This window comes from Hippichthys cyanospilos, unplaced genomic scaffold (assembly GCF_059441005.1).
Source record: "Hippichthys cyanospilos isolate Australia breed blue-spotted pipefish unplaced genomic scaffold, RoL_Hcya_1.0 HiC_scaffold_98, whole genome shotgun sequence".
Taxonomy (NCBI): Eukaryota; Metazoa; Chordata; class Actinopteri; order Syngnathiformes; family Syngnathidae; genus Hippichthys; species Hippichthys cyanospilos.
In genome coordinates this window covers 16,713-37,253 of record NW_028283454.1, presented here as the reverse complement: position 1 = coordinate 37,253, position 20,541 = coordinate 16,713, and the positions used below count along the sequence as shown (strand labels likewise).

At 37.1% G+C, this 20,541-nt stretch overlaps 1 protein-coding gene across 1 annotated transcript; it reads right to left on the bottom strand.

Annotated features, from left to right (window-relative positions):
- Positions 1-13,380: 13,380 nt before the first annotated feature.
- Positions 13,381-16,973, bottom strand: LOC148405014 (uncharacterized). The gene is made up of 2 exons (XM_088407322.1): positions 16,817-16,973; positions 13,381-13,952 (listed from the first exon to the last, which is right to left on the bottom strand). The coding sequence occupies exons 1-2, from the start codon at positions 16,971-16,973 to the stop codon at positions 13,381-13,383; spliced, it is 729 nt and encodes a 242-aa protein (XP_088263448.1).
- Between the last annotated feature and the right edge of the window lie 3,568 nt (positions 16,974-20,541).

Here is a 20,541-nt window from a genome sequence, read left to right as displayed (position 1 = left end):
TTTATGATTTATAGTCAACATTAATGAAATGTCCCCAACAGCGTTTTCAGCCCGAGTGGAGCACATTTTGACTGTTTTTTTTTTAAACATCATTGTACATTGAAATTTCTGCTTGCATATGCTTTAGAAGCAAGAATTAAGAGGACTACATTCATTATTTCAGCTGAAAAATGCTTAGTTTATGATTTATAGTCAACATTAATGAAATGTTCCAAACAAGCGTTTTCAGCCCGAGTGGAGCACATTTTGACCGTTTCTTTAAAAACATCATTGTACATTGAAATTTCTGTTTGCGTATGCTTTAGAAGCAAGAATTAAGAGGACTACATTCATTATTTCAGCTGAAAAATGCTTAGTTTATGATTTATAGTCAACATTAATGAAATGTCCCAAACAAGCGTTTTCAGCCCGAGTGGAGCACATTTTGACCGTTTTTTTAAAAACATCATTGTACATTGAAATTTCTGTTTGCGTATGCTTTAGAAGCAAGAATTAAGAGGACTACATTCATTATTTCAGCTGAAAAATGCTTAGTTTATGATTTATAGTCAACATTAATGAAATGTCCCCAACAGCGTTTTCAGCCCGAGTGGAGCACATTTTGACTGTTTTTTTAAAAACATCATTGTACATTGAAATTTCTGCTTGCGTATGCTTTAGAAGCAAGAATTAAGAGGACTACATTCATTATTTCAGCTGAAAAATGCTTAGTTTTTGATTTATAGTCAACATTAATGAAATGTCCCCAACAGCGTTTTCAGCCCTAAAGGAGCACATTTTGACTGTTTTTTTTAAAAACATCATTGTACATTGAAATTTCTGCTTGCGTATGCTTTAGAAGCAAGAATTAAGAGGACTACATTCATTATTTCAGCTGAAAAATGCTTAGTTTATGAATTATAGTCAACATTAATGAAATGTTCCAAACAAGCGTTTTCAGCCCGAGTGGAGCACATTTTGACCGTTTTTTTAAAAACATCATTGTACATTGAAATTTCTGTTTGCGTATGCTTTAGAAGCAAGAATTAAGAGGACTACATTCATTATTTCAGCTGAAAAATGCTTAGTTTATGATTTATAGTCAACATTAATGAAATGTTCCAAACAAGCGTTTTCAGCCCGAGTGGGGCACATTTTGACTGTTTTTTTTAAAAACATCATTGTACATTGAAATTTCTGCTTGCATATGCTTTAGAAGCAAGAATTAAGAGGACTACATTCATTATTTCAGCTGAAAAATGCTTAGTTTATGATTTATAGTCAACATTAATGAAATGTCCCCAACAGCGTTTTCAGCCCGAGTGGAGCACATTTTGACTGTTTTTTTAAAAACATCATTGTACATTGAAATTTCTGCCTGCGTATGCTTTAGAAGCAAGAATTAAGAGGACTACATTCATTATTTCAGCTGTAAAATGCTTACTTTATGATTTATAGTCAACATTAATGAAATGTCCCCAACAGCGTTTTCAGCCCGAGTGGAGCACATTTTGACTGTTTTTTTAAAAACATCATTGTACATTGAAATTTCTGCTTGCGTATGCTTTAGAAGCAAGAATTAAGAGGACTACATTCATTATTTCAGCTGAAAAATGCTTAGTTTATGATTTATAGTCAACATTAATGTAATGTCCCAAACAAGCGTTTTCAGCCCGAGTGGAGCACATTTTGACTGTTTTTTTAAAAACATCATTGTACATTGAAATTTCTGCTTGCGTATGCTTTAGAAGCAAGAATTAAGAGGACTACATTCATTATTTCAGCCGAAAAATGCTTAGTTTATGATTTATAGTCAACATTAATGAAATGTCCCCAACAGCGTTTTCAGCCCGAGTGGAGCACATTTTGACTGTTTTTTTTAAAAACATCATTGTACATTGAAATTTCTGCTTGCGTATGCTTTAGAAGCAAGAATTAAGAGGACTACATTCATTATTTCAGCTGAAAAATGCTTAGTTTATGATTTATAGTCAACATTAATGAAATGTTCCAAACAAGCATTTTCAGCCCGAGTGGAGCACATTTTGACCGTTTTTTTAAAAACATCATTGTACATTGAAATTTCTGTTTGCGTATGCTTTAGAAGCAAGAATTAAGAGGACTACATTCATTATTTCAGCTGAAAAATGCTTAGTTTATGATTTATAGTCAACATTAATGTAATGTCCCAAACAAGCGTTTTCAGCCCGAGTGGAGCACATTTTGACTGTTTTTTTAAAAACATCATTGTACATTGAAATTTCTGCTTGCGTATGCTTTAGAAGCAAGAATTAAGAGGACTACATTCATTATTTCAGCTGAAAAATGCTTAGTTTATGAATTATAGTCAACATTAATGAAATGTTCCAAACAAGCGTTTTCAGCCCGAGTGGAGCACATTTTGACCGTTTTTTTAAAAACATCATTGTACATTGAAATTTCTGTTTGCGTATGCTTTAGAAGCAAGAATTAAGAGGACTACATTCATTATTTCAGCTGAAAAATGCTTAGTTTATGATTTATAGTCAACATTAATGAAATGTTCCAAACAAGCGTTTTCAGCCCGAGTGGAGCACATTTTGACCGTTTTTTTAAAAACATCATTGTACATTGAAATTTCTGCTTGCGTATGCTTTAGAAGCAAGAATTAAGAGGACTACATTCATTATTTCAGCTGAAAAATGCTTAGTTTATGATTTATAGTCAACATTAATGAAATGTCCCCAACAGCGTTTTCAGCCCGAGTGGAGCACATTTTGACTTTTTTTTTTAAACATCATTGTACATTGAAATTTCTGCTTACATATGCTTTAGAAGCAAGAATTAAGAGGACTACATTCATTATTTCAGCTGAAAAATGCTTAGTTTATGATTTATAGTCAACATTAATGAAATGTTCCAAACAAGCGTTTTCAGCCCGAGTGGAGCACATTTTGACTGTTTTTTTAAAAACATCATTGTACATTGAAATTTCTGCTTGCATATGCTTTAGAAGCAAGAATTAAGAGGACTACATTCATTATTTCAGCTGAAAAATGCTTAGTTTATGATTTATAGTCAACATTAATGTAATGTCCCAAACAAGCGTTTTCAGCCCGAGTGGAGCACATTTTGACCGTTTTTTTAAAAACATCATTGTACATTGAAATTTCTGTTTGCGTATGCTTTAGAAGCAAGAATTAAGAGGACTACATTCATTATTTCAGCTGAAAAATGCTTAGTTTATGATTTATAGTCAACATTAATGTAATGTCCCAAACAAGCGTTTTCAGCCCGAGTGGAGCACATTTTGACTGTTTTTTTAAAAACATCATTGTACATTGAAATTTCTGCTTGCGTATGCTTTAGAAGCAAGAATTAAGAGGACTACATTCATTATTTCAGCTGAAAAATGCTTAGTTTATGAATTATAGTCAACATTAATGAAATGTTCCAAACAAGCGTTTTCAGCCCGAGTGGAGCACATTTTGACCGTTTTTTTAAAAACATCATTGTACATTGAAATTTCTGTTTGCGTATGCTTTAGAAGCAAGAATTAAGAGGACTACATTCATTATTTCAGCTGAAAAATGCTTAGTTTATGATTTATAGTCAACATTAATGAAATGTTCCAAACAAGCGTTTTCAGCCCGAGTGGAGCACATTTTGACCGTTTTTTTAAAAACATCATTGTACATTGAAATTTCTGCTTGCGTATGCTTTAGAAGCAAGAATTAAGAGGACTACATTCATTATTTCAGCTGAAAAATGCTTAGTTTATGATTTATAGTCAACATTAATGAAATGTCCCCAACAGCGTTTTCAGCCCGAGTGGAGCACATTTTGACTTTTTTTTTTAAACATCATTGTACATTGAAATTTCTGCTTACATATGCTTTAGAAGCAAGAATTAAGAGGACTACATTCATTATTTCAGCTGAAAAATGCTTAGTTTATGATTTATAGTCAACATTAATGAAATGTTCCAAACAAGCGTTTTCAGCCCGAGTGGAGCACATTTTGACCGTTTTTTTAAAAACATCATTGTACATTGAAATTTCTGTTTGTGTATGCTTTAGAAGCAAGAATTAAGAGGACTACATTCATTATTTCAGCTGAAAAATGCTTAGTTTATGATTTATAGTCAACATTAATGAAATGTTCCAAACAAGCGTTTTCAGCCCGAGTGGGGCACATTTTGCCTGTTTTTTTTAAAAACATCATTGTACATTGAAATTTCTGCTTGCGTATGCTTTAGAAGCAAGAATTAAGAGGACTACATTCATTATTTCAGCTGAAAAATGCTTAGTTTATGATTTATAGTCAACATTAATGAAATGTCCCCAACAGCGTTTTCAGCCCGAGTGGAGCACATTTTGACTGTTTTTTTAAAAACATCATTGTACATTGAAATTTCTGCTTGCATATGCTTTAGAAGCAAGAATTAAGAGGACTACATTCATTTTTTCAGCTGAAAAATGCTTAGTTTATGATTTATAGTCAACATTAATGAAATGTCCCCAACAGCGTTTTCAGCCCGAGTGGAGCACATTTTGACTGTTTGTTTTAAAAACATCATTGTACATTGAAATTTCTGCTTGCGTATGCTTTAGAAGCAAGAATTAAGAGGACTACATTCATTATTTCAGCTGAAAAATGCTTAGTTTTATGAATTATAGTCAACATTAATGAAATGTTCCAAACAAGCGTTTTCAGCCCGAGTGGAGCACATTTTGACTGTTTTTTTAAAAACATCATTGTACATTGAAATTTCTGCTTGCGTATGCTTTAGAAGCAAGAATTAAGAGGACTACATTCATTATTTCAGCTGAAAAATGCTTAGTTTATGATTTATAGTCAACATTAATGAAAAGTTCCAAACAAGCGTTTTCAGCCCGAGTGGAGCACATTTTGACCGTTTTTTTAAAAACATCATTGTACATTGAAATTTCTGCTTGCGTATGCTTTAGAAGCAAGAATTAAGAGGACTACATTCATTATTTCAGCTGAAAAATGCTTACTTTATGATTTATAGTCAACATTAATGAAATGTCCCCAACAGCGTTTTCAGCCCGAGTGGAGCACATTTTGACTGTTTTTTTTTTAAACATCATTGTACATTGAAATTTCTGCTTGCATATGCTTTAGAAGCAAGAATTAAGAGGACTACATTCATTATTTCAGCTGAAAAATGCTTAGTTTATGATTTATAGTCAACATTAATGAAATGTTCCAAACAAGCGTTTTCAGCCCGAGTGGAGCACATTTTGACCGTTTCTTTAAAAACATCATTGTACATTGAAATTTCTGTTTGCGTATGCTTTAGAAGCAAGAATTAAGAGGACTACATTCATTATTTCAGCTGAAAAATGCTTAGTTTATGATTTATAGTCAACATTAATGAAATGTCCCAAACAAGCGTTTTCAGCCCGAGTGGAGCACATTTTGACCGTTTTTTTAAAAACATCATTGTACATTGAAATTTCTGTTTGCGTATGCTTTAGAAGCAAGAATTAAGAGGACTACATTCATTATTTCAGCTGAAAAATGCTTAGTTTATGATTTATAGTCAACATTAATGAAATGTCCCCAACAGCGTTTTCAGCCCGAGTGGAGCACATTTTGACTGTTTTTTTAAAAACATCATTGTACATTGAAATTTCTGCTTGCGTATGCTTTAGAAGCAAGAATTAAGAGGACTACATTCATTATTTCAGCTGAAAAATGCTTAGTTTTTGATTTATAGTCAACATTAATGAAATGTCCCCAACAGCGTTTTCAGCCCTAAAGGAGCACATTTTGACTGTTTTTTTTAAAAACATCATTGTACATTGAAATTTCTGCTTGCGTATGCTTTAGAAGCAAGAATTAAGAGGACTACATTCATTATTTCAGCTGAAAAATGCTTAGTTTATGAATTATAGTCAACATTAATGAAATGTTCCAAACAAGCGTTTTCAGCCCGAGTGGAGCACATTTTGACCGTTTTTTTAAAAACATCATTGTACATTGAAATTTCTGTTTGCGTATGCTTTAGAAGCAAGAATTAAGAGGACTACATTCATTATTTCAGCTGAAAAATGCTTAGTTTATGATTTATAGTCAACATTAATGAAATGTTCCAAACAAGCGTTTTCAGCCCGAGTGGGGCACATTTTGACTGTTTTTTTTAAAAACATCATTGTACATTGAAATTTCTGCTTGCATATGCTTTAGAAGCAAGAATTAAGAGGACTACATTCATTATTTCAGCTGAAAAATGCTTAGTTTATGATTTATAGTCAACATTAATGAAATGTCCCCAACAGCGTTTTCAGCCCGAGTGGAGCACATTTTGACTGTTTTTTTAAAAACATCATTGTACATTGAAATTTCTGCCTGCGTATGCTTTAGAAGCAAGAATTAAGAGGACTACATTCATTATTTCAGCTGTAAAATGCTTACTTTATGATTTATAGTCAACATTAATGAAATGTCCCCAACAGCGTTTTCAGCCCGAGTGGAGCACATTTTGACTGTTTTTTTAAAAACATCATTGTACATTGAAATTTCTGCTTGCGTATGCTTTAGAAGCAAGAATTAAGAGGACTACATTCATTATTTCAGCTGAAAAATGCTTAGTTTATGATTTATAGTCAACATTAATGTAATGTCCCAAACAAGCGTTTTCAGCCCGAGTGGAGCACATTTTGACTGTTTTTTTAAAAACATCATTGTACATTGAAATTTCTGCTTGCGTATGCTTTAGAAGCAAGAATTAAGAGGACTACATTCATTATTTCAGCCGAAAAATGCTTAGTTTATGATTTATAGTCAACATTAATGAAATGTCCCCAACAGCGTTTTCAGCCCGAGTGGAGCACATTTTGACTGTTTTTTTTAAAAACATCATTGTACATTGAAATTTCTGCTTGCGTATGCTTTAGAAGCAAGAATTAAGAGGACTACATTCATTATTTCAGCTGAAAAATGCTTAGTTTATGATTTATAGTCAACATTAATGAAATGTTCCAAACAAGCATTTTCAGCCCGAGTGGAGCACATTTTGACCGTTTTTTTAAAAACATCATTGTACATTGAAATTTCTGTTTGCGTATGCTTTAGAAGCAAGAATTAAGAGGACTACATTCATTATTTCAGCTGAAAAATGCTTAGTTTATGATTTATAGTCAACATTAATGTAATGTCCCAAACAAGCGTTTTCAGCCCGAGTGGAGCACATTTTGACTGTTTTTTTAAAAACATCATTGTACATTGAAATTTCTGCTTGCGTATGCTTTAGAAGCAAGAATTAAGAGGACTACATTCATTATTTCAGCTGAAAAATGCTTAGTTTATGAATTATAGTCAACATTAATGAAATGTTCCAAACAAGCGTTTTCAGCCCGAGTGGAGCACATTTTGCCCGTTTTTTTAAAAACATCATTGTACATTGAAATTTCTGTTTGCGTATGCTTTAGAAGCAAGAATTAAGAGGACTACATTCATTATTTCAGCTGAAAAATGCTTAGTTTATGATTTATAGTCAACATTAATGAAATGTTCCAAACAAGCGTTTTCAGCCCGAGTGGAGCACATTTTGACCGTTTTTTTAAAAACATCATTGTACATTGAAATTTCTGCTTGCGTATGCTTTAGAAGCAAGAATTAAGAGGACTACATTCATTATTTCAGCTGAAAAATGCTTAGTTTATGATTTATAGTCAACATTAATGAAATGTCCCCAACAGCGTTTTCAGCCCGAGTGGAGCACATTTTGACTTTTTTTTTTAAACATCATTGTACATTGAAATTTCTGCTTACATATGCTTTAGAAGCAAGAATTAAGAGGACTACATTCATTATTTCAGCTGAAAAATGCTTAGTTTATGATTTATAGTCAACATTAATGAAATGTTCCAAACAAGCGTTTTCAGCCCGAGTGGAGCACATTTTGACCGTTTTTTTAAAAACATCATTGTACATTGAAATTTCTGTTTGTGTATGCTTTAGAAGCAAGAATTAAGAGGACTACATTCATTATTTCAGCTGAAAAATGCTTAGTTTATGATTTATAGTCAACATTAATGAAATGTTCCAAACAAGCGTTTTCAGCCCGAGTGGGGCACATTTTGACTGTTTTTTTTAAAAACATCATTGTACATTGAAATTTCTGCTTGCGTATGCTTTAGAAGCAAGAATTAAGAGGACTACATTCATTATTTCAGCTGAAAAATGCTTAGTTTATGATTTATAGTCAACATTAATGAAATGTCCCCAACAGCGTTTTCAGCCCGAGTGGAGCACATTTTGACTGTTTTTTTAAAAACATCATTGTACATTGAAATTTCTGCCTGCGTATGCTTTAGAAGCAAGAATTAAGAGGACTACATTCATTATTTCAGCTGTAAAATGCTTAGTTTATGATTTATAGTCAACATTAATGAAATGTCCCCAACAGCGTTTTCAGCCCGAGTGGAGCACATTTTGACTGTTTTTTTAAAAACATCATTGTACATTGAAATTTCTGCTTGCGTATGCTTTAGAAGCAAGAATTAAGAGGACTACATTCATTATTTCAGCTGAAAAATGCTTAGTTTATGATTTATAGTCAACATTAATGAAATGTTCCAAACAAGCGTTTTCAGCCCGAGTGGAGCACATTTTGACCGTTTTTTTAAAAACATCATTGTACATTGAAATTTCTGTTTGCGTATGCTTTAGAAGCAAGAATTAAGAGGACTACATTCATTATTTCAGCTGAAAAATGCTTAGTTTATGATTTATAGTCAACATTAATGAAAAGTTCCAAACAAGCGTTTTCAGCCCGAGTGGAGCACATTTTGACCGTTTTTTTAAAAACATCATTGTACATTGAAATTTCTGCTTGCGTATGCTTTAGAAGCAAGAATTAAGAGGACTACATTCATTATTTCAGCTGAAAAATGCTTACTTTATGATTTATAGTCAACATTAATGAAATGTCCCCAACAGCGTTTTCAGCCCGAGTGGAGCACATTTTGACTGTTTTTTTTTTAAACATCATTGTACATTGAAATTTCTGCTTGCATATGCTTTAGAAGCAAGAATTAAGAGGACTACATTCATTATTTCAGCTGAAAAATGCTTAGTTTATGATTTATAGTCAACATTAATGAAATGTTCCAAACAAGCGTTTTCAGCCCGAGTGGAGCACATTTTGACCGTTTTTTTAAAAACATCATTGTACATTGAAATTTCTGTTTGCGTATGGTTTAGAAGCAAGAATTAAGAGGACTACATTCATTATTTCAGCTGAAAAATGCTTAGTTTATGATTTATAGTCAACATTAATGAAATGTCCCAAACAAGCGTTTTCAGCCCGAGTGGAGCACATTTTGACCGTTTTTTTAAAAACATCATTGTACATTGAAATTTCTGTTTGCGTATGCTTTAGAAGCAAGAATTAAGAGGACTACATTCATTATTTCAGCTGAAAAATGCTTAGTTTATGATTTATAGTCAACATTAATGAAATGTCCCCAACAGCGTTTTCAGCCCGAGTGGAGCACATTTTGACTGTTTTTTTAAAAACATCATTGTACATTGAAATTTCTGCTTGCGTATGCTTTAGAAGCAAGAATTAAGAGGACTACATTCATTATTTCAGCTGAAAAATGCTTAGTTTTTGATTTATAGTCAACATTAATGAAATGTCCCCAACAGCGTTTTCAGCCCTAAAGGAGCACATTTTGACTGTTTTTTTTAAAAACATCATTGTACATTGAAATTTCTGCTTGGGTTAGGGTTAGGGTTAGGGTTAGGGTTAGGGTTAGGGTTAGGGTTAGGGTTAGTGGTTAGGTAAAGGTACAAACACCTTGCAAAAAATTATTTTTTGTTTTTATTTCTTTTTGAATATCAGAAATTTGGGTTATTACTAAATCTTTCATTTGATTTTAATATAGTTTCCCCATATAATAATTTTTGCAAAGGCAAGCACGGGCACAAGTCTAACATCTAATAATTCCCCCTCCATATTTTGTCTTCTCAAAATGCCCTTAGAAAAAAAAAAAAAAAAAAAAAAAAAAAAAAAAAAAAAAAAAAAAAAAATATATATCTATATATATGTCTATATATATATACATATACATACATAAATACATACCTTAAAATTATTATTAGTAATAGTGATATAAATATTTATATATATATGTAAATACATATACATACGTATACACACACCTATATGAACTTGTATTTCTATTTGTACCCGTATGATTATATAAAAAATAAAAAAAAAAAAAAAAAAAAAAACCAATGTCTGTTTTGATGCCCCCAAATAATGGTTAGGCTACCCCCCTGGGATTGTTTTGTTTCCCAGGGGTGAAGAAAAACCTCTTTCATACGTATGTATTATATAAGATAGTAAAAAATGGTATTAAATTAATGCTAGATATATTATGAAAAAAAAAAAAAAAAAAAAAAAAAAAAAAAAAAAAAAAAAAAAAAACTATATATGTTATATACATATATATATATATATCTATGTACATATATGCCTATAAGAATCTTCATACATATTTATATTGGTAAATAATAGTGCACTGAAGGCCCTAAGTTAGTCCCATGTAATTTTTCATAATTTAATAAGGAAAAATAAATATCCAAATCTAGTACCTGGTACTCTCCAATTCCATAGAATCCTCTTATTAAAAGTACAATATAAGTGCTAAGTTAAAAATAAGTGCTGATAAAATGTTCATTCAAACGAGACATGCTGAAATAGTCATGCTATATACAACCTGTTAAGTGCTTAATTCAATAAAAATCATATACAAACCTAAAAATACATGCATTGACAAAAAAAGTTTTTTTTCAAAACACACAATGCATATTTGTCGAGGACATGAAATGGGAGATAATACATCAGTACATTTATACCCGAATAAGAATGGGGAAATTCGTAATGTAGACCTTTGTTAGTGTTAATCATTACCTTAATATAGTTGAAGGAGAAGAAAAAAAAAAAAAAAAAAAAAAAAAAAAAAAAAAAAAAAAAAAAAAAAAATACCAAAAACAACATATCTATATATATATATATATACATATACATACCTACATATACACATATATATATATATATACATATATCCACACATGTACACATACGCCTATACACCCATACCATACACATATGTACATATACGTATATACCAACATCTGTATCCAAATATATATACCCATTATATCAATATTTATTATTAAGGCCTTTAGGCTCAATCGTCCCCAGTTTTTTTATCCATGTTCTCTCCGCCCTTTGTCTTTGTTCCTTAACCCAATTGTTATTGTTTTGAAGTCCCATTATTTTAAAGGAGTTAATATTATGATCCCTAAAATGTGTATATAATGTAGTATTTTTATTACCTTTTTTTATATAATAGAGATGTTGTTTCAATCTTGCCAGGAGGGTATTGCTAGTTTCTCCCACGTATAATTTTCCACATTTCTCACATAAAATTGCATAAACTAAATTCCTGGAATCCGCTATTATAGTATCCCATATAGGGGTTCCCTGTCCTGACCATCTATTAGTGATATATTTTTTTATACATATGTGTACTGCCAATGTTGCTTTTGTATTGTTTATTGTATTCTGTGTATTAGTCATTTTCGTGTGTACTAACATATCCCCAAGGTTTTTACTTCTCCTATATGCTTGAATGACATTAAAGTTTTCTAAGGCCTTGTTTTCCTTTTGGATTTGTTGAAAATTTCTCCTCCAAGTCCAAGTCAAGGCCGCCATCTGCTGGGAATATGTGGTAATTACCGGTAAGAGATTTTCGTTATTTTTGGGGTTGTGATATTGGCCTTCCTTCTGAAATGTTGTTCTGACTTCCGTTCTAATGGATCTGAGGAATCTTTTAGAATAGCCCCTCGAGCTGAGAGCCCTAAAGAGGATTTTTGTGGCTTCCTCCACATCTTTTGAAAAAGTGCATATTCTATGGAATCGGATAAGTTGAGATTTAATCAAGCCTCGGAAGGTATGTTTTGGGTGGTGACTTGTTTTATGAAGTAAGGCATGTCGATCAGTTTCTTTAAAGTGTACTTTGGTCGCCAATTTCTTATATTTTTTATTATCTAGGTATTCTACAAAAAAGATTTTTGTATCTAGAAATTCTAACATATTAGTACTGATATTATAGGTTATTTTTATAGTATCGTAATGGGTATTTAAAACTTTTAAAAAATGTTCAAATTCCAATTCTGTGTGTTGCCAGATCCCAAAAATATCATCTAAATATCTAAAATACACTAAAGGTAATTTTTTACATTTTTTGAAAGCTGTTTCTTCCCACATCCACATATACAAGTTAGCGTAGGCCGGTGCGAATTTTTTTCCCATTGCCGTGCCATGTATTTGAAGATAGTATTTCTCATTAAATTCAAAATCATTTCTCAATAGGCTCAATTCTAAAAGTTGTAGAAGGCCCTCATCAGGGCGTTTATGATCCGTGTATTTTTTGAAAGCTTGTTTGACCGCCTGGAGGCCCTTTCCGATATCTATGTTTGTGTATAGCGAATTGATATCTATAGAGAAAAGAAAAGACTCTGAAGGAACCTGAATTTTTTTTATTTTTTCCACAAAATCGTAAGTATCTTTAATATAACTAGCATGTTTTTGAGATAAAGGATTTAGATAATAATCTATAAATTCTGCAATACGATATGAATTACAATCACTGATTATAGGTCTGCCGGCGGGGATTTCATTGGGGACCGTCCATGCTTCTGGAGCCTTATGTATTTTAGGCAACATGTAGAATTGCCTCATCCGTGGAATATCCGGCCCTCCCAGGTAAGTGAATTGTTTTTGAGTGATATATTTTTTATTTAGGAGCTCTTGTAGGATAGTTGTGATCATTTGTTTAGTTTCTAATTGAATCGGTTCTTTTAGTAGTAAATAATGTTGTTGATTGTTGAGTTGTCTGTTAGCTTCCCGCAAATATTGTATTTTATCCATAATAACAATTTGTGAGCCTTTGTCCGCTGGTTTGATAACTAGATTAGGATTATTAGCCAATTTTGTAATCGTTTTGAATTGTTCTTTAGTGATATTGGATTGTTGTATTGGCTTGTATCCAAAGTTTTTAAAAGATTTTAAATCAGTTTTGATTAAATTTTGTATAGTGGGTGATATCGAATTCATGTTTGGTTCCCATCTGGATTGGCCTATAAAAGGTTGTCTATTCCAGTTCGATCCGTAATTAAAATAATCTAATAGTTTTAATTTCCTATGATAATTATGTAGATCTCTACGTAAGTCTATGCGGTCCACCCTCTGAGGTGTCGGTATGAAGGTGAGTCCACGTTCTAAAATATCAATTTCCATATTTGATAATTTATAAGATTTAGATAAGTTCATTATGTTAATTAACGGAGATGTATTAAAACTTTGAGCTCCCATTACATGTTTAATTCACTGAGCCAAAATTGAAATATTTCCTGAGCTGTTTTTTTAGTCCAATGAATTGGATCCTGAATTTCCGTTTTGAATAATAGATGATTGATTTCTGGCAAATATCTACATTTAGTTATTATAGTAGTGTTTAACTGCCGCAGTAGTGTTTGGTGTTGTTGTTCCAATCTATCTGAAAAATTAATCAGCGGGACGTAAACAGTCGCATTCGGGAATTTGCGTTCGCATGTTTTGAGTAAAGCCAGTAATTGTTTATTGGTAGTCGAAGAACATTGTTTGGATAAACAGTTGTTAAGTCCAACAGACAAGACAATTTTTTCTACTCGTTCTAATGGTTCCAATTTCTCCAGGATGCCCCTAATGTGATAAAAGTTTGCGCCAGGAAAGCTATCCACTTGAACCTGGGCATCCTTAAATGGGGGGATCCGGGACAAATTAGAGTCACCCACGATTACAGTAGGTTTATGTATGTTGATTGACCAATCATGAATTTTCCTATACGTAGGTTTGTGTCTCAAAGGTTCCAGACGGGTGATCGAGGGAGAGATTTCTATCGACTCTTCAGAATTTTGAGATGGGGGATCAGTTTGATGGACATCTGGATAAATTATATCCTTTGAAATGTCACCTCCCAACATCATATTCTTCCCATCATTTTGGTCTGGTCCTTTAGTAGTTGTTCTATTGTTTTCCCATATCCGTAGAGGTTCAGGTTCCGAGTCTAGAGAGTCCGAAAGCATAGTAATGGAATTACTGCAAGGTACAGCCACATTATTATATACTAATGTTTGGTTTTTGTGAGTCTCCTCCATTGTTGTAATTTTTTTATTTTCTGAAACGATAGGTGGTGATTTGGGGTGAATTACCTGTGCTGTTATTGTAAGGGTCTTTGAAGTCGTATGAGGTCTATTTTCATTTTTCCTTTTTCCTCCATGTAGTGTAGCCAGAGGAAGCGAGGAGGAAGCTGGTGATGCTGCGGCCCGAGGGAGAGGAGGAAAGTCTTCTGTTTCTAAGGTAGGTTGTTTTTTATTAGTATAATTTTGTGAATAGTCTTTGTTTTTATTTAGAAGCATCTCTCTCAACGTGTCTACTGATGTGGAGGTGTGCTTACGTTTATATCTGATTTTACTCCAGGTAGTTGCCATATTGAATGTTTCCTGGTCAAATTCCTGTATGTGTTCTAATCCTGTAGCAATTATCGTATCATAGTGTTCCCTTAATATTTTAAGATTAGTTTCCATCCAATGTGTTGTATTTGCCTTAACTTTATCACTGGTGTCGGTAGAAGGGGAAGAAGGTCTAATAAAGTTCGTCAATTTGTTTACTTGTCGCATCATGCCTGTTGGGTAAGTATTTGTAGTAGTTGCATGTTGAATGATTTCAGAATGGTGAATGGCTTGTAGAATTTTAAAGTAGGTCTTTGCAAGTGTTTTATTAAAAGGTTGGGTTTTAGCCGTGTCTTTGTCTACATCTAGTGGTCCTTTTAGGTTTCTGAACTCACCCTGTCGAAGAGTAGTAGATTTCTGTCGATCTTCTATCGGTCTGTGGGACATTGTAAGAATAATTATTAATATATAACTATTATAGATATATTATTATTTGGGGGTTTAAAAAAAAAAAAAAAAAAAAAAAAAAAAAAAAAAAAAAAAAAACGGTACGATGTTTTTACCTTAATTTATCACTGTTGCTCCCGTTGACACACAGGATTCACCCAATCCCTTATTTACTGAGTGCAAAAGCATAAAGTGTTTTTCTCACTAAGGTCAAAAATTGCCGTTAGTTTAGGGGGCGGGTTTGTACGGAGGTAGGGAAGAAATCACGGCCCCGACAAATTTACAACATTTGACAGATATAGTATTCACTTTTGACGGAATCAAGGTAAGGAAACAAATCAAGGCAATACTTATGAAAGATCCCTAGTGTGCGCACACTTACAAAACCATCCTGTAGACAGCCTTTGTCCCACGTTGGTTCCAGTCAAAATATGACCATATCCTTGCAAAGATACAATGAAGTCCTTTGTTTTCCTTAATTTAAAAATATGGTTTATAAAAATATAAAACAAGGGGGCTCGTTTGTTGAAACCCTCCAAAAATACTAAAAAAATATCAAGGCAATATGCTCCAACGGTGATCTTGTAGAAAAAAACATCGTCCGAAGAGGAAAAGAGTTTGCTGACGTTTCGCCTATCTCGGCTTCATCAGAGACACCTGCTAATCAAATTAGACAGGGTTTATAAGGAGGAAGTGGGCGTTGTTAAGAGACATGAAGTTCCTCCTGATTGGAGAGCCATTAAAGGGTAAGTTCCAACTCCAGGAGTGAGGTAGGGTTAGGTTTTGTGTTAGAAAAGACCCGAGGTCCTTTCCGGGATCTCGTTATGCACTCTCCTCTTCCGGGGATCGCCTCGGGACTCTCCGTCAACCACCATTTTTTTGTCTCGAAGGACACCCCACGTCCGCCGTTCTCCGTCGCTCGATGTCGGCGAATAGTCCCCTCTCTCTCTCTTTTGTGTGTGTGTGTGTGTGTACACCTACAGTGCCTTCCGTTGTCTTTCGGTCGTGTCGTCGTCGTCGTCATGTCGCTGCGTTGTCATCATCCCTCCATCTCCACCTTCCTTCGTCCCAGGTAAGCGCCGTCTTGAACGCCGTCGTTCCTTCCGTCTTGCCGTAGTTGAGACTTTTCCTTCCTCCTCGTCCACGTCGCCCTTGTGTTCCCAGTTTTGTCGCGGATGAGCGGTCTCCTACCTGTTGGTCGCGTTGTCGTCTTCGTCGTCCTTCCCTCTCGTCGCAGGTGAGTCGGTCTCCCATCCTCTCCGTCCGCGTCGTCCACATCCTCCGCATCGCTCGCATCGCCCGCATCGCCGTCGTTTCCCCGAACCTGTCGCCGGTAAGTGATCGTCCTGCCCTTCGTCCCATCCGCCGCGTTGTCGTCGTTCCGTCCGTCGCTTGGTCCTCGTCGTCGTACTTCCTCTCCGTCGCAGGTAAGTCGTTGTCCCTTCCCCGTCGTCCTCTCCGTCGCTGTTTTCTCGGTCCCATTTCCAGTGGGCGGCTTTCCCGCCCGTCAGCCCCGTTGTCCTCGTCGTCGTCCTCCTCCCGTTGTCCTCGTCGCCGTCCTCCCGTTGCCGTCGTCGCTGAGTCGGTGACCGTCGTTCAGCGTCGTCGCGGTCTCCGTCGCTCCCTCCGCCTCGTGGCGGGTGAGCTTGTTTTTTCCTTCTTACCTCCCTCCCCTCCCGGGGGGGGCCGCGTCGTCCGCGTCGCTGTTGTTTTCCGGCCTGTGTCGCGGGCGAGTGTTTGCTTACCTATTAGCCGCGTCGTCCTCGTCATCGTTCCTCCCCCCCTCGGTCCAGGTGAGTGGGTCTCCTTCCCCCGTCGTTCCCGTCGTTGTTGTTTTCCTGTTTTTGTCAACGGCGAGTGGCTTTCTTACCCGTTGGTCCCGTCGCCGTCGTCCTCCTCCTTCCGTCCCGTCGCAGGTGAGTCCCTTCCTCCTCCTCCTCGTCCCCGTCGTCGTTGTTTTCCCGGTTCCGTCGCCGGTGAGTGGTTTTCCCGCCCGGTCGTTGGCCCTTCCCCTCCTTTTTTGCCATTGATGATGAGACCGTTTGGTTATGCTTAGGCACGCCCTCCCGTTGGTTGTGTTAGGGTTAGGTAAGGGAAAAAGACCCCACCCCCAACGGAAGACTTCCTCCGTCGGGGGTAAGGTAAGTGCACGGTCCTGCCACTGATTCCTCCCCCCTGGTCCCCGAGCACTCTTGGTTTTCTTTCCTTCTCGGTTTTCTTTGTACCTTCTACTGGGCTTTCTTTTTATCTCCTTTCTTGGGTTTCTTTTTCTGTGTTCATGCTTTCTTTGGTTTCGCCTTTGTTATCTATTAATATTTTTGCATGCTTTATGTTCAATGGGGCCCGTCGCGACGTTTCGGATTATTTTATCCTTCTTCAGGCTGGGTCCCCATTCGCTTTCTTTAAGCTTTTCTTTTTGTTTTATTTTGGAGAAATTTTGTTCTTCTGTCTTTGTTCTTCTTGCATGTCCTTTATTTAGGTTTTGTTTTTTTCTTTCTTGCATGTCTGTCCTTCTTGCATGTCTTTCTTTTTCTGCTTTTATCCTTCTTGCATGTGTCTGTCTTCTTTATCTGTTTGCTTTATGTGTAGTTCTCCCTCCCTTTTGTATTGGCACCCCCAAATCTTTCCCCCTTCTGATGCTTGATTTTAGCCTTCCGTTTCTTTCCAACTTTCTTCCACCCATAATCAATCCCTTACTTTTATGCAGATTAGCACTCCCATCCCTAAATTTAGGCTCTACCAGTTATTGTGGCTTCTGGGAGCATTATTTATATACTTTTTGCCTTTTTTCGGCTGTATCCTCCCCATCCAATTTGGGCTAATTTTACACTGCTTCAAGTAAGATTTTTGATTATTTGTGTCCCATCCCCCCTCTCTCTTAGTTTTCTCCATTTCGCCAAATTAGGGTTATGTTTAGGGGTTAGGGTTAGGGTTAGGGTTAGGGTTAGGGTTAGGGTTAGGGTTAGGGTTAGGGTTAGGGGAAAAGACCCCCCCTCCAACGGGTTAGGGTTAGGGTTAGGTTTATGGGTTAGGGTTAGGTTTATTGTTATAGGCCGGGAGCCGGTAAAGACCGCCATCCCGTGGTGCACTCGCCACGTCGGGGCAAACTTACGGGAGCCCCCTTTGTCACCGTGCCTCATGGTGTGAACCTGGACATCTCGTCTCCAGTGCCCACGTGCGGGTCCTTGACCTCCCGCAGCTGCTTTGGCCTCTGGGACTCGTGTGTGAATATGTTCCGAGAATGGGCCGACGTAATGTATGTGGCTACCACCTGGTTAGCCACATTAGCTTTGGCCCCTGATTCTCCCGACGGATCGGCTGCCCGCCATTGCGTCGCCGCTACCGTCCGTGAAGTCCCTCGACGTTCTTGTATCTTTTTCTTGGCCCGATGTTTTAGGAAAGAGCTGAGCTAATGTAACCGGTTGACATCCGGTTAGCCACATTAGCATTGGCTCTTGCCTTTCCCGACGGGTCAGTCACCCGTCATGACGTCGCAGGTTCCATCCGCGAAGTCCACGTCAAAGCTCAAGGTACAGGCCTAGCTAATGCATTCCGCTAGCCCCCAGCTAGCTACATTAGCCTTGGTCTTTACCTTTCCTGACAGGTCAGTTGTTAGTCACGGTGTCGTCGATTCCCTCCGCGAAGTCCACGTCCATGTTCAAGGTACAGGCCCAGCTAATGTATTCGATTAGCACCCAGCTAGCTACATTAGCCTTGGCCTTTACCTTTCCTGATGGGTCGGCTACCCGCCATGGCGTCGCTGATTGTATCCGCGAAGTCCACGTCAAGTTTCAGATCCATATTTAGCTAATGTATTCAGCTAACTTACCGTTAGCCACATTAGCTTTGGCCGCGAAGTCCACGCCCAGTTGAAGGTGCAGGCTTAGCTAATGTATTCAGCTAATCCGCAGTTAGCCACATTAGCTTTGGCCGCGAAGTCCACGTCAAAGCTCAAGGTACAGGCCCAGCTAATGCATCCTGCTAGCACCCAGCTAGCTACATTAGCCTTGGTCTTTACCTTTCCTGACGGGTCAGTTGTTAGCCATGGCGTCATAGATTCCCTCCGCGAAGTCCATCCACGTCCATGTTCAAGGTACAGGCCCAGCTAATGTATTCGATTAGCACCCAGCTAGCTACATTAGCCTTGGCCTTTACCTTTCCTGATGGGTCGGCTACCCACCATGGCGTCGCTGGTTGTATCCGCGAAGTCCACGTCAAAGTTCCAAATCCAGATTTAGCTTAATGTATTCAGCTAACTTGCCGTTAGCCACATTAGCTTTGGCCCTCGTCCGTCGACGAGGTAATTTTAGGACACATCATCAGTGGAGAACCCAAGTTCATCGGGTGTTTCGGGTCTTTAATCTCCAGACACCCTCCCTTGGGCGACCCAGCCAGGGGTGATCAGTTCCTGGCTTGTGTCCATGTATTGTTGCAAAGTTGTCTTTTCTTACTGTGTTGTGGCTCCTCACGTCCTTCCTCTTCGAGCTCCGTCGTCCAAATGGCTCCTTGCGGACGTGCGCAGGCGCTTTTATAGGAGTGGGGATCTTTCCCCACAGTGCCCTCTTGCGGCCCATTCGAGAAGTGCACTTCCTCCTGTTGCTCCCAGTTTTTGGCTTGAATTTCTCTTCTTATCTGATTGTTGAGCATGCTGTGTGATGTGCCCACTTACCTGCCCCTCTTCTTATCAATTGTCCCACGACGAATTTGTTGACCCATCTTTTATTCTTGTGTTGATCAATCCCTTGTCGTTTTTCTTGTGTTTTTGTTGTTGTAAGAAATTTTATCTTCACTTACCTCTTGATGAATTCCTCGTCGTTCCTCTTCCGTTTTTATTGTTGTGCGGTGTTTTTCCTGTTGCTCCCAGTTTTTGGCTTGAATTTCTCTTCTTATCTGATTGCTGAACATGCTGTGTGATGTTTGCTCACTTACCTGCTCCTCTTCTTATCAATTGTCCCACGACGAATTTGTTGATCCATCTTTTTTGATGAATTCCTCGTCGTTCCTCTTCCGTTTTTATTGTTGTGCGGTGTTTTATTCCATTGTCTCCCCCGTCGCTCCACTTGTCCTTCCTCTTTTTTTCTTTTCCATTGTCAACATGACGTCCTACGAAACTACGTAGACGTCTTTGTCCGAATGGGGATCTTTCCCCAACGTGCTTCCCCTCTTTTTTTGTGGTTGTGCGTTGTTTTATTACGTTGTCTCCCCCGTTGCTCCTCCTGTCCTCCCTCTTCCAGTTCCGTTGTCCAAATGGCGTTTTGCGGAAGTGCGCAAACGTTTTTTTATCATCCAAGTGAGGATCTTTCCTCACAGTGCCTCCCGTGGTCCGTCCGTGAAAGTCCACTTCATCCTGTCGCTCTGTTTTTTTCTTTTTTTCACCGAATGTTGTCTTCACTTACCTGGTTCTCTTCTCATCCGCTGTCCCCGACGAATCCTCTTGTTGCTCCGTTGTACTATCTCCCTCCTGTCCTCACTCTTTAAGTTCCGATGTCCAAATGGCGTTTTGCGGAAGTGCGCAAATGATTTTTTTATCCAAGTGAGGATCTTTCCTCACAGTGCCTCCTGTGGTCCGTCCGTGAAAGTCCACTTCATCCTGTC